At 38.0% G+C, this 13,143-nt stretch overlaps 1 protein-coding gene across 1 annotated transcript; it reads right to left on the reverse strand.

Moving 5' to 3' along the window:
- Nucleotides 1–580: 580 nt before the first annotated feature.
- Nucleotides 581–8,997, reverse strand: LOC126619450 (uncharacterized). The gene is made up of 12 exons (XM_050287845.1): nucleotides 8,671–8,997; nucleotides 7,324–7,442; nucleotides 7,125–7,231; nucleotides 6,954–7,041; nucleotides 4,412–5,507; nucleotides 4,209–4,263; nucleotides 4,035–4,116; nucleotides 3,810–3,890; nucleotides 1,794–1,898; nucleotides 1,666–1,715; nucleotides 1,331–1,451; nucleotides 581–1,012 (listed from the first exon to the last, which is right to left on the reverse strand). The coding sequence occupies exons 1-12, from the start codon at nucleotides 8,855–8,857 to the stop codon at nucleotides 929–931; spliced, it is 2,175 nt and encodes a 724-aa protein (XP_050143802.1). The 5' UTR covers nucleotides 8,858–8,997; the 3' UTR covers nucleotides 581–928.
- Nucleotides 8,998–13,143: the final 4,146 nt, after the last annotated feature.

Genomic DNA, 13,143 nt, shown 5'->3' on the forward strand with positions numbered 1-13,143 from the left:
AAGCCTAGTATAGCTTAAGTCTAGTCTAGTCTAGTCTAGTCGAGTAGGTAGAAAAGACAAGACATTTGACTCGTTTTCAGGACCAAAAAGACCGGAAGTAAAATTTTATTGTTGACTAGTAAAAAGTAAATATAAACGATAGAGAAAGATTGACGACATAACCATTAGATATCAATGACATATTTAAAAAAAAAAAAAAAAAAAAAAAAAAAAACTAACCATTTCAACATTTGTGATTTGAAAAAACATGATAGGCCAATTTCCCGTCAAGTTATTCATTTACCTACCCATAAATTCCCATCACCTCAGCATATGAGATTGTTCTCAACATTTAAAAAGCAGAAAAATTGACTGCGAACAAAATTTCAATCGTTGAAATGATCTTTTCAACATTTCAAATCAATACAATACGTCGTCAATACTGAACTTTGATCCGTTCAACCATGGAAATTTGCAAGATGATCGTTTCCGTCGATACTTCAAAAGTGGTTTTGTGTTCCCATTGTGGTGATATTGAATGGTACTCAATCTCGCATTGCGTGAGAAGGTACGAAATTTGGCAGAAAATACAGGAAGAGTATTTTTCCAGATGTGGCTCTATGGATTTCATTAAGATTGATAGGAAAACATGCTACAGCGGCTCAGAATGTTAAGCGAACAAGAGCCCAGTTTCACCGTTATCCGATATTTCTCTGAACCTCTCCGACGAGTTAGAACACGGCCCTCATTCATCCGGTTTGAACAACTGCCAAGCTTGGGGGAGGGCCGACAAACGATTTGTTTATCTACTTGACTATATACAGTCAAAAACTTTCATCTAAAAAATCACATAAAAAGTTGGAGGGGGTTGATTCATGTCGTAAATAAATCGGGGCCAAGACAAACACCATTTACAATACAAACTTGTAAGACTGCTGGCTGCCGGAAGTCACATCAAAGTACACTTCTCCTTTTTTGCTTCGGGTCTTGCAGATGCGGATGCTGACGAAGTTCTGGCTTTGTTTCTTGTCGCCTGCATAATTTAAATAGTTTGCTCTTCAAATTCATATGCCAACCTCCGAAAATAAAAACCTACAATACTTCATCATGCTACGACTGGCTGCACCAACCCTATGTAATCTAAAACATGGATCACTGTGTTTATCAAAATTAGTAGGTCAGACGCCCTGGCACATATGTGATTGGATATGCTTATACAAAATTAGTATCTGACTAGTTCAATTGTTGTAAGATGGAGCATTACAATTATTTTCCCAAGTTTTTGCGGCAAAACTTTGAAACGGCTAAAACAAAAGAAATATTAGAACATATATTGAACAAGAAACTGTACCTGGGGACCTACAACCATCCTTGAATTGCCACTAATAGATGGTTGCTGAGAGTTTTGACGCTGCTGTGGTTGTTGTTCAAACTCTTGCTGCTGCAGAGCAATTGCCAACTGCATATCAGAGCTGCCAGAACACAATTTAACATTATTAGTACATTTTCAACTCTATAGGCCAAACCATATTTTAAATAGCAAGCTGTAACTTGTCTAATTGCAGAAACAGGCAAAATCATATTTTAGTGGGCAATATCCCTAAAACTTCATTTCTCCTTTGGTTTTAAACCACAGATTGTAAATCAACTACTAATCTCCAAGTAGAAGCAAAGTAAAATAGTTACTTCATATCGAATCCCGCTTGTCCTGCACTATCCATGCTAGCAAGATAGTCCTGAAACATTGATTTCATATTAGCATCCCAGAAAACTGTGCAGAGACTAAATATAAAAGTACCAAAGGTACTGCATACCGCAGTGCTGGTGACAGCATTGTTTTCATCCCACGTATCATTTGTATGACTTTCTACCTTAAACTCTTTGAAGTTGCCTGTCATAAACAATGTATCCCCATTGACCTGAAATGCGTAGGGAACCATCATTAGGATACTGAAAGCGGGAGGGAGGGAGAGAGAGAGAGATTGACAATATGAATGTAAGAATACCACTTTAAAAGTTTAAGCATCAAGGCACCCTACTATTTTGAACATCTCTCTACAAATGGAACTTTTATATTTCTATGGCAGAAAATAGCGGGATTGTTGATGAACTTCTTCACCTAACATTTCAGCTAACTAGAAAATTTAAGGGTAAAGTACAAAAAACTACCTCAACTATTGGTGTCACGACACTTTCATACCTCATCTTTTTAAAATGACAATGTCATACCTCATCTTACGAATTTGTGTCAATGTCGTACCTCCGTCAGTTTTTCTGTTAAATTTTATGTTAAGTGCTAACGTGGCTAGAGATACGAGGGCCACTCACTAATCCAACTGGATTAAAATATAATATTTTAATAATTAAAAATTAAAAAAATAATTTTTTTTTTATATTATATCTCTCTCCTCTCTCTCTCTCTCTCTCCCCCATCTCTCTCGCCTCTCTCTCTTCTCTGCATCCCCAAAACCCCTTCCCACCTAACCCCCCCCACCCCTTCCCACCCGTCCCCCCCTAACCTTCTTCCACCACCCTCTCTCTCTCTCGCCTCTCTCTCTCTTCTCTCTCTGGACACCCACCTGCATCCCTCAAACCCTTCCCACCCGTCCCCCCCTAACCTTCCTCCTCCTCACCCTTTCTTCCCCTCACTCTGTCTTCCCCAAACTCAAAACCAAAACCACCCAACCCAGATCCCACCCCGCTCCTGTCTTCTCTGTCTTCCCCAAACGGTTTGGACCACACCCAGAGGTGTACACCGTCCCATCGTTCGACACTGCCAATGCATTCACGGCGTCCTCATGTGCCTTGACCGACTTAACGTAGCGAAGATCCGAGTCCCGCCAAATCTTCAAGCTCAAAGCAACGAAGATCCAGAGGCATTTCTCGATGCGGTGTAGAAGAGGTTGTGGTTGACGGTGAGGCAGGTGATTGAGGGAGGGGTGGCGGGGCGGGAGTGGCGAAGTAGAGTTGGGAGACGGAGAGGTCGAGGGGCTCTAGAGGGGAGAGTTTTTGGAGGGAGAGGTTGCGCAGAGAAGATGGGAGCGATGGGAGCAGGGGGAAGAAAGGGTGAGGGGGAGGAAGGTTTGGGGGGGACGGGTGGGAAGGTTTTGGGGATGCAGGTGGGTGTCTAGAGAGAGAGAGAGAGAGAGAGAGAGAAGAGAGAGAGGCGAGAGAGAGAGAGAGGGTGGTGGAGGAAGGTTTGGGGGGACGGGTGGGAATGGGTCGGGGGGGGGGGGGTCAGGTGGGAAGGGGTTTTGGGGATGCAAAGAAGAGAGAGAGGCGAGAGAGATTGAATAAAAAAAAAATTTAATTTTTAATTATTAAAATATTATATTTTAATCCAGTTGGATTAGTGAGTGGCCCTCGTATCTAGCAACGTCGGCACTTAACAGAAAAATTAACAGAAAAACTGACGGAGGTACGACATTGACACAAATTCGTAAGATGAGGTATGTCATTATCATTTTAAAAAGATAAAGTATGAAAGTGTAGTGACACCAATAGTTGAGGTAGTTTTTTGTACTTTACCCAAAATTTAAACTAACCAGGTTGGGCCAATGGGGTTCCTCAGTTTAAATATTTCCCTTAAAATGGTTAGGTTCCACCATAAGTATATTAATATAAAAAACATCAGCATGTATCTACTTTTAACTGAGATCAAAACCAGTGATCATTCTTTAAATACCTCCGAGCAATTCTGATTTGTCAATAAAAATAAATGCGATTTATTTTTTATTTTTCATTTGTTTAGCCAATCTATCATGATAAGTAAAAAGGCATAATGGATAACAATATCCTTTACTTAAAAACATAGGAATTACAGATCATACCTCATTTAGCTTTTCCCACACCAAATCAGGCTGATTTATGTAACCCTGATCAGTGGCCAAAAGATAAAGTTCACCATTGAACTGCAAAAGAAATGAGATCTGGTAAATATTTTCCCTAAAAGAAATTAAATCATGTATTTCAATTTTTTTTTCCCCACCCAAATAGATGATCCTGGCAGTTCAAGAAAAGCAACATCAGTCATTAAACTTCCAATACATACTAACCTTAAACAGGGTGCTGAAGTGATTATTTCGAAAGAAAACACATAGCTCACGCTCTTTAAGACCCTCTTGTAAGCAGAAAAGGCTGCACAACCACAATAACAATAAGTTAATTGAGAGCATGACTTTAATCCAAAAGGATTATAGGGCTACAAAGGTCAAAGTAAGCCAGCATACCCATAAAATGTCAACTGACTAGCATTATTCTTCAAAAAAGTCCTGACCAGTTCACCTGAACCCAGTTGGCAATTGCAATGGGAAATGGTTTATATCAGAACATTAAAAACATTAACTGAACGCAAATAGTCACCAAATTTACAAATGAAATAATGAGATCCACAAATAATCATTTTTCCGCTCTGATATGGTATAGTACTCACCTTGGTGTGGGGTGATTTCACCATTGGGCCTTGCATCTAAGGGGTTTTTGTCATCTTGTTTTGCAAGTACCACCTCACCTTCATATACAGGCTCTCTGTCTTCTAAAACTGGAGTTCTCGAATCCAGAATGCGCTCCTCTCCTTCATATATGGGCTCACCGCCTTCAACACTTGATGCTAAAGTTTCTGAAGCATCACCTTGCTGTTGCTGCATTCTGCCAGAAGATGAATTCAAACCCACATTTGAAGCAGATGAGCAAGATACCTCTGTCACGTTGCTCTCATTTTGCTTATCCAGATGTCCATGAGCATCAGGTGTAAGCTTGGCCTGACTCTCAAACTTTTCACCCCCTATTGACACATTTGTAAGGTTTTTCTCCACTGACTCAGTATCTTTCCCAGGAGAAAAAAAATTTCCACTTTCAATCTTGATTGATTCATTTGTAGTGCTTTTCACAACCAGATCAGAAGAAACAAGCTCTTCTGATTTCATATAAGCTGGCTGATCAGTATTTTCTGCCTTAACAGTCTCTGACAAAGAGAATGCTGTTTGTCCTGGAGTAGTACTGAAAGATATCACATTACTACTCTCATTCCTGGAGGCATTGCAATCTTCTGGTACAGACAGTTCTGACTGATGTACATTATTGTATACAGCAGCATGATTCTCTAATTCATCTACAGAATCTACAGGCATAACCTTCTCAGGAAGTGTACTTGCATCTGAGCTAATTGACAGAGGGGCTCTGTCAGTAGACTCAGTACAGACGACTGCACGTGGATCACCCGCTGAGGTTGTCAATTCGGCCACAGACATTTGTAAAGCCCTCATCAACTCCTCTTCTTCTTCACGGTCACCTTTTCTTGCCTTTGGTTCATCAGAAGCTGAACGTGGAGACTCGTCAAAAGATCTAGTTTTAGAAAGGCATGGTGAAGGGACTCCCAGGGTTGCAGTTGTTGCAGCAGCAAAATCAACGCAATCTTCTTCTGGAGTGCTCTTACATTCACTCTCCATATTCTGTGTTTCCAGTGCAACAAGCTCCCCCATGAGAGCATTATAAGACTTTGACCCAATTGCATTGGCAGTACAATCATCCTGGTTAGCATACACTAGCAAATTGATTACAAAAACAAAGACCATGATGTAAATACCAGATGGCATATTATTCAACAAAAAACAGAACAACATTCTAATGAAAAAAAATTATGAAAGAAACCATATAATGTTACAAACCAGGGAATAAAGGATGTGTGCATTGTAGCCTAGTAGCCTATTCAGAATATCATGAATTTTCCCGACATAAAAATTTAAATAATAAAATAAAAAATGTAGAACCATAGCATATGGTATCAGTAACAAGTTTCCCGAAAAACTTAAATCATATTAATGACTAACGAGTTACACCAACACAGAAAAATCATCAGAATTTTCAAACTATATGCTGTTTTCCCACCCCAGAAATTCGCAGAGATGAACTGCATGTCAAAATTCCAATCAAGTGATGACCAATTCAATACCTAAGCAACAGATTTTCTGAATTTGTTTCCAGTTATGATGTGATACATGTCATTTCATTACTGGAATTTTCCATATATACGAAGGGCTGGTTGAGATTAAATATATGTATGCACACAGACCTCAAATCCTGAGTTCAAATTCCATCGCAACCCCTTTGGTGGCCACCACATAAATTTTATCCCAGTAATTGCCTGCTGCATGTGGCACACAGGGACTACAAGTACCCAAAATCAACCAGATACCACCTTAGCAAAACATAAATGACACATGCATACAAATGTGCAGGACCTGTACATATTATGCAAGAGCAATTTTGATGTGTGGCTCTCTTGTGCTTGCCTGCGTAAGATCCAATTGATTATTCCTACCCATAAACTCAATATACAATCTATGTTCTTTCTTCGGCCAAAAAGTTTGTGACCCATCTTTGTGGTGAGGCTTTAGTCGTTTTATGAAGACACAAGATATCTTCTATTGTGGAGGCACACATTGTCATTCAGTATGTAGACACACGTGATGTACGTCAGCACAAGCACAAATCTATTTTGTTTAATGCTTTTCATTTAATTATGTCAGTTTCTTTTACGTTTCTAAGTTATTAATTAAATTTTTAAATTATGTAACAGGTAGGAGAATGATCATCAACCATATCCATATGCTACATCTTTGGGGGTATATTAAAGTATACCATAATTGGGAAATAAGAAGATTTTCTTTCCTAATTTGTTTACGGTGTTAAGTAGTTTCTACTTTGCATAGTATGGTCGTGATTTAGTATCTTATTGTGAATCTGTGACCAGAGTTAAACTATATTTACCCTTCAGGTTATGATTAGTTCATATAATTCTCTTCCCAATTTCTTAACTACTATATTATGTGAGGCAAATAAGCATTAAGGGAGCCTACCACACCAGACCCAATTGCATGAACCTCCAACAAATGTCAGACTTTTGCAATAAACAAAATTAGTGCTTGAATAACTCTACTCATGCTACATAAGGATTGAGAACTAAAGAAGCAAACCTGCGGATCAACGATCCAACCATGATATAGTGGAATGTCTAACAGGTCAAATATGGCACACTCTGGAGTAAACTCAAAATCATCTATCCTGCAATCATTAGTTAAATTTCAATTAAAACTCACAATGCAGAACATCACAATAAACTACAGGTAGAAATAAACAATGCCAACCTTCTGAATTTTATATTTACATCAATCCCCGTTGCAAGTCGAGGGAGAAGATCAATAGCATCAGCAATGTTCTGCTGTTGGTTTTCTACATATCCAGCATCTTTATTCTAAATCACAATAACAACATAGTTCACATCAATTTACAAAAAGAAAGAGAGAAACTCGGAAGTGGCAATGAAAGAAAATTGTTGTTAATTACATCGATATTACTGTTAGAATCAATCAGTCTTTCAGCAATGAGTGAAAGTAGTTTCTCCTGTGAGACTTCTGACGTGTCTGGACTCAAATTCAAGCTGTTCCTCAGCGAGAGAACGTTACCTGTAAGAAACTCAAATTTAAACCAACAAAAAGAAGGCATGAGTCTATTTCCCCAATAAAATAATAATCGCAGTATGCGTATCTTTCCCTAGGTGTAAGTCACAGGATTATTCATGTTCAAATTCACTTGCATGCATGATATTTTTGTTCCTACATAAGGAATCCATCCAGAACACTGTAATTTATCATAGGCCTGACCTCATTAAAGATTTTTTATAGCTAAATTGAACCATTCATTTAATTAAAATCAAATAGCAACGGCGCTTAAGATTCATAAAGTTATCCATTTAATCCGCAGATCTCCCAGCAACAAAAAAGCTAACCAGGGAATTAACAATCGAAAAATAATAACAATAATAATTGACAATTGATTAGAGAAACAGTAATAAACGGCGCGATTATTCCTTCTCAGCTTGACAACCAAATAGAGTAGTCATTCAATCCAAAATTCAAATCTAGTTAATCAGATATGTTATATGTCACCATTTTCTCAACAGTCAATCTGAGAAGGGGAAAAAAAAAAGAATTGTGCACATGGGAAAACATAGGGAGCTGCTATTGCCACTCCAAAAAAGTCATCCCTAGCGAAAATAAAGGAGAGAAGTGCATGATGACTATTTTGGAGCGCTAATAATTATTCCCCAAGCATAATTCAAATGATCCCCCCAGGCGTTAACTAGCAAAATAGTTCGGAGGGAGGGGGACGAACCCTAACATCAATGCACATTTGATTAAGGCTCAAAACCTAAATTCCTTGATTTCTTTTAGTTTGGTTCGATAATTGACACGATTGACGATCAGAAAACCCTATAAATGAACTGAAAATTTGATAACAGAACCCTCCAATCTTGAGTACATGAAGCATGATTAAGCAATATTTGCAAGGACCAAATCTCGATTTCGGACTCAAAAAACAGACCAAACAAATGAAGAATTCAGGGTATTGAGTGATCAAGTCGGTATTTTTCCTCCATGTTTGTTTGTTTGCCAAAAAACCAGCGTACGAAAAATAACAGAAATTTCGAATCTCAGTTTCTGACTACACTAACACACCTGCAACTCACACTTACAGAAAACCACGAACCAATTTCAGATTGCGAGTCAAAATACCAATCCCCTAATCATTTTCCTCTACTTTCTTGGCAACCAATCAATCCGAATCAAAAAGCAAGAAAAATCAAAAAGCGAAACCCTAAGCGAACGAGAGAGAGAGAGAGAGATGAATTACAGATAGCGAGGAGCGGGCAGGGACCATTGTCGTTCTGGAGGACGATAGGAGTGGAGCGTCCCAAAAATTGGATGAGCTTGGTCTTGTGGACACACTCTTTCACTGATTGTTGTTGCTGCTGCGGCGGCGGTTGTGGTGGCTGCTGCTGATCGGGATTCGATTCTTCGGTCGACCACGACGACGCCATGGCTCTAATTGAATTTTGATCACCACCTTCTCGGTTTTTCGTTTTCCTTTCTGTTCGTTAGATAGTGAGAGAGAGGAGATTGTGACTGGTGGAGCATTTGCATTATTTGTTTTGGTTCGCCGGAACCGCCTGAGCTAAAGTTCTATTATTTTTTTGTCCTTCAATAATATTTTTATTGGAAACTTCATATTTAATTAAACAGTAAATTGTAGTGATTGTGCCTGAACTTTAATTAAATTAGAGTAATGGTCCCTTAACTAAAAACTCATTATCATTGGTCTCTCAACTTATCAAAATGTATAGCTATAGTCATTTTCATAAATTTCTTCAAAATTTTGTCAAAATAAGTTATGTTGGAATAACCATTTATATAATTAGGGTCCGTCAACTCATCAAAGTGTGTAATTATGATCATTTTCGTCAACTACATCAAAAATTTTGGGAAAGCGAGTTATATTGGAATGACCATTGTTACAATTGGATTAAAGTTAAGGGACTATTTCTCCAGTTGAATTAAAGTTGAGAAACCAAAGGTAATGAATTTTTAGTTGAGGGATCATAGCTGCACGTTTTGATGAGTTGAGGGACCAATGGTAATGGATTTTTAGTTTAACAACCATTGCTCCAATTGAGTTAAAGTTAAGGAACCATATCTACAATTTACTTTTAATTGAAATTAAATTTTTTATGATTGGCGTTATTTTCACATATTTGTTTATTTTATGTCATTAATCTTCTTCAATTTATTCAAATTCGACAGTTCAAAATTTAGAATGTGTGTGAAAAATAAAAATAAGCGTGCGGCACTATTTTTTTATTTCGCATCTAAAAATGAAAATGAAAAATTTCCAATAGTGTTAGGTCCAAGTCCAAAGACGTGATAGCAGCGGTATATCTCTACTAATTAATAAAACACTCATTGTCAACCAAAACTCTGTGAAATTGTCAGTTTAACCCTTTAATTAAAACAGAACATGAATAAGAAATATGGAGTAGAAATGTAATTCACACAACCAAATTTTACTATTTTTTTTTTCAAAAGCTCATCTACATGTAATCCTAATGTAAAATATAAGAGGCAAAAAGTCATTCGATAGCCCCCTTGCAAATTTCTCTCGTGATTTTTTTTTTTTTTTGTGAACAAATAATGGGGTGGGGGACTGGGCTAAACCGCTAGAAATAATGTGATTCAAATTCGCCATCAAATATAATCGAACCTAAAACCTCTCACTTATAAGTAAAGAATAATACCACTAAACTGTAGTATTAAATGACAGTCGTGATTTTAGAAACTGACATTTTTGGAAGAATGTGGTATAATATGGTAAGAGATCATCTCCGGATCTCTTCCGCCAAAGCCACCTAATCAAGTGATTCGGACTCGTGAAATCTGATTAAACGGCTAAAATTATTATAACCTTTAAAAGTAATCCCTGTGTTTAGCCGTTTGATCAAATTTCAAGAGCTTGGATCACTTGATCCGGTGATCTTTGCAGAAGAGATCTAGAGAGAATTTCTTTCCGTATAGTATGGGCTTCTACAATACTGTTTAAGAGCAGAGCCACCCTTGAGGATGTGCAAAAGGTGCAACCGCACAGAGCCCTCAATTCGGAAGGATCCCCAAAATTTCTTTACATGTACACATATACATATAAATATATTAAATGTGCAAGAGAATACCAAAGTTATTTGCAAACGGTAGTGTTTTAGGCTTCCTACTCTTTCACCCAGGAGTGGGGTTCGATTCCCTACGTCCTTGCTTTGGAATTTTAATTTTTTTTGCATATTATAAACTTATTGAGCAGACAAATTTACACAAAAACATTCACCTTGTTTCGAATTCAAGACCTTTTGAAGATAGGAAAAAAAAACTCCTATAAAACAAACTTATTTTTTATTCCCTAATTTATAATATTTCAATTTTATTGAATAAATTGAAAGTTAAGAAATAATATAAAAAAATACACCATTAGAAAATAAAGGCCCCCATCTAAATTTTGCACATGGCCTCTAAATTCTTAAGGCCAACCCTGTTTAAGAGTACCCTTAAAAAAAAACTAATGGTATCTTCCTAACAAAAAATTGTACCATGAATAATTGTATAACGTTAAAATCATCAAATTCGTTGGCTTTATTTGGTCGTTAAATAACCCTTTAACTATAAGGCGTAGAGTGAATTCATATAGAAGTAGACAAGGAATCCGGCTTCTCTCTTAAATGTAGTCTTGTCTTCATACATCATTAGGAAACACAGCTTAGCTTACCAAATTGGATTACTTAGTATACGTAGGTCGCCACATTCTTAACGATTAAGATATGAAAATGTATATAATATATATTTGTATATGTTGTCAATAGTATTTTAGTGATCGTGTAAATTTAAAGTAAAATCTCAATAGGATTTGGAGATCAAATCCTCATATATAAGCTTTGTATTACTTGTAATGTAAAAAAGTTCATCATTATTAGTATAAGTAAAGCTATAAGATTAGGGGGTGAAGACACAATTCTTATACACCTGAGCCCTCTCTCTCTCTCTCTCTCCCCCCCCCCCCCATTTTTATAAGGGCTTGTTTTCACAACTGGTCTCTGAATTTGGATGTTGCAGATCAATATCATCATTTCATTTGTATTTTATTAAAAAAATATGTTAGTATTCTGACGTGACATATTATGATCCTCCACTCCACAATTATGGCGTCATGTGGATATAATATTTCAATAGTATATGAAACCACATAAAGCAGATAACTTCACATCGTATGTGTGGGGGAGTCTTCTAGACTCGTCATTGGATATATTTGAGCTTCAGGCCCAAGTATCGGGGCATGGGTATGTATGGTATCAAGCACATTCCAAAACCAAGGGGGCGCAGAACCAAATAAGGTTCGGAGGTTCCCATAAAAAACTGGGGATAAGGGGTATGTTCGGCATCCTACTACCGAGCAGGAAGATCAAGTTTGATACAACCCCATCCAAAACTAGGCGTGCAATTCGGTAGGCTCCTGTCCAAGCAAGGCACTTTGATTGGTACACCTTTGCCGAAGCACGGCATTCCCTTTTTGTGGACCACAGCCGAAGTTGTCAAGGTCATTTGATAGATTTCTGTCAAAGCAGGGTCTATATTGTTCGGTGGACCACAACCGAAGCTATCAGGGTCCTTTCTTAGACTCTTGCCGAAACATGGTCTATACTGTTTGGTGACTCCCAACTGAATCTCTGAAGAACCTTGCTCTTGTCGCGGTTGTAAGGCTAGCCGTTCCAAGCGGCGTCTGGGTTTCTGAGGTTGAGACAGAGGCTCCAAACCTCACCATCAACCTTAATTAGATCGAGGGAGGTGTTTTCCAGGCAAGGCTCCAGCCTTGGGCTCACAGTGGAACCCGATCTTTCACCATGGAGAAATCTCGACATCAGAGGGTCTGCAGATTCATCCCCATGGTTGTCAACGTCTTTGACGGATTATGGTGGTGGTTGAACGAAATTTGGGTCAAGGGTTTTGATGAGATTCAAAAGGAATCTCCTTGATTTCATCACCGAGGTAATCCCGAATCACAACCACGACAACTACATGTGTCAGAGATGGGTGCCATCACCATTAATGACAACAAAAGTCATTGGAGGTGGCTCGGGATCGCAACCCTCACGAATACACAAGGCAGGGAGGCTAAGGAAGAAGAAGATGTGTCAAACGAGATGTCATGCAACCTGGGCTTGGGACTGGCGCGGCTGAACGACTTAGCTCGGCTTGAAAGCAGGCGCGCTTCAACCTGCGACTTCTGCAATTTAGGGTTTTGGAATCCCTTCATTTTTCCTTATTTTTCAATATACCCCCACATATAATCAACATATAACATGCATATAGCATAGAACAATAATCATAGTATTCATGGCATAAATCAAACTGAAATGAAATAGCTTAGGGTTTAAGATTACTTGGATGTTGATGAAGATGGTGAAAAGCTTTCGCAAGGTTTCGTTAAGGGATTCTCTTATTCTCTTAGAGACAGGTGATTCTGATAATGTGTTGTAAACTAAATTTTAAAATGGGCGAGAAAGACAGATGACGACACAAGAGAAAAGAGCTCTCCTCACCCCTTGGCCTATACCTTTATTTATACCAATCATGATAGACTTTTTTACATTGCAAGTAATACAAACCTATAAGAATTTGATCTCCAAATCTGTTCAGAATTTTTCAAATTTATACAATCACATTTGTAATTAATAATACTATCTACAACAAACTGAGTTATTGTAATTTTCTTCCCATCTCTCTTTTGCTAACA

Source organism: Malus sylvestris, chromosome 4 (genome assembly GCF_916048215.2).
Source record: "Malus sylvestris chromosome 4, drMalSylv7.2, whole genome shotgun sequence".
Lineage (NCBI taxonomy): Eukaryota > Viridiplantae > Streptophyta > Magnoliopsida > Rosales > Rosaceae > Malus > Malus sylvestris.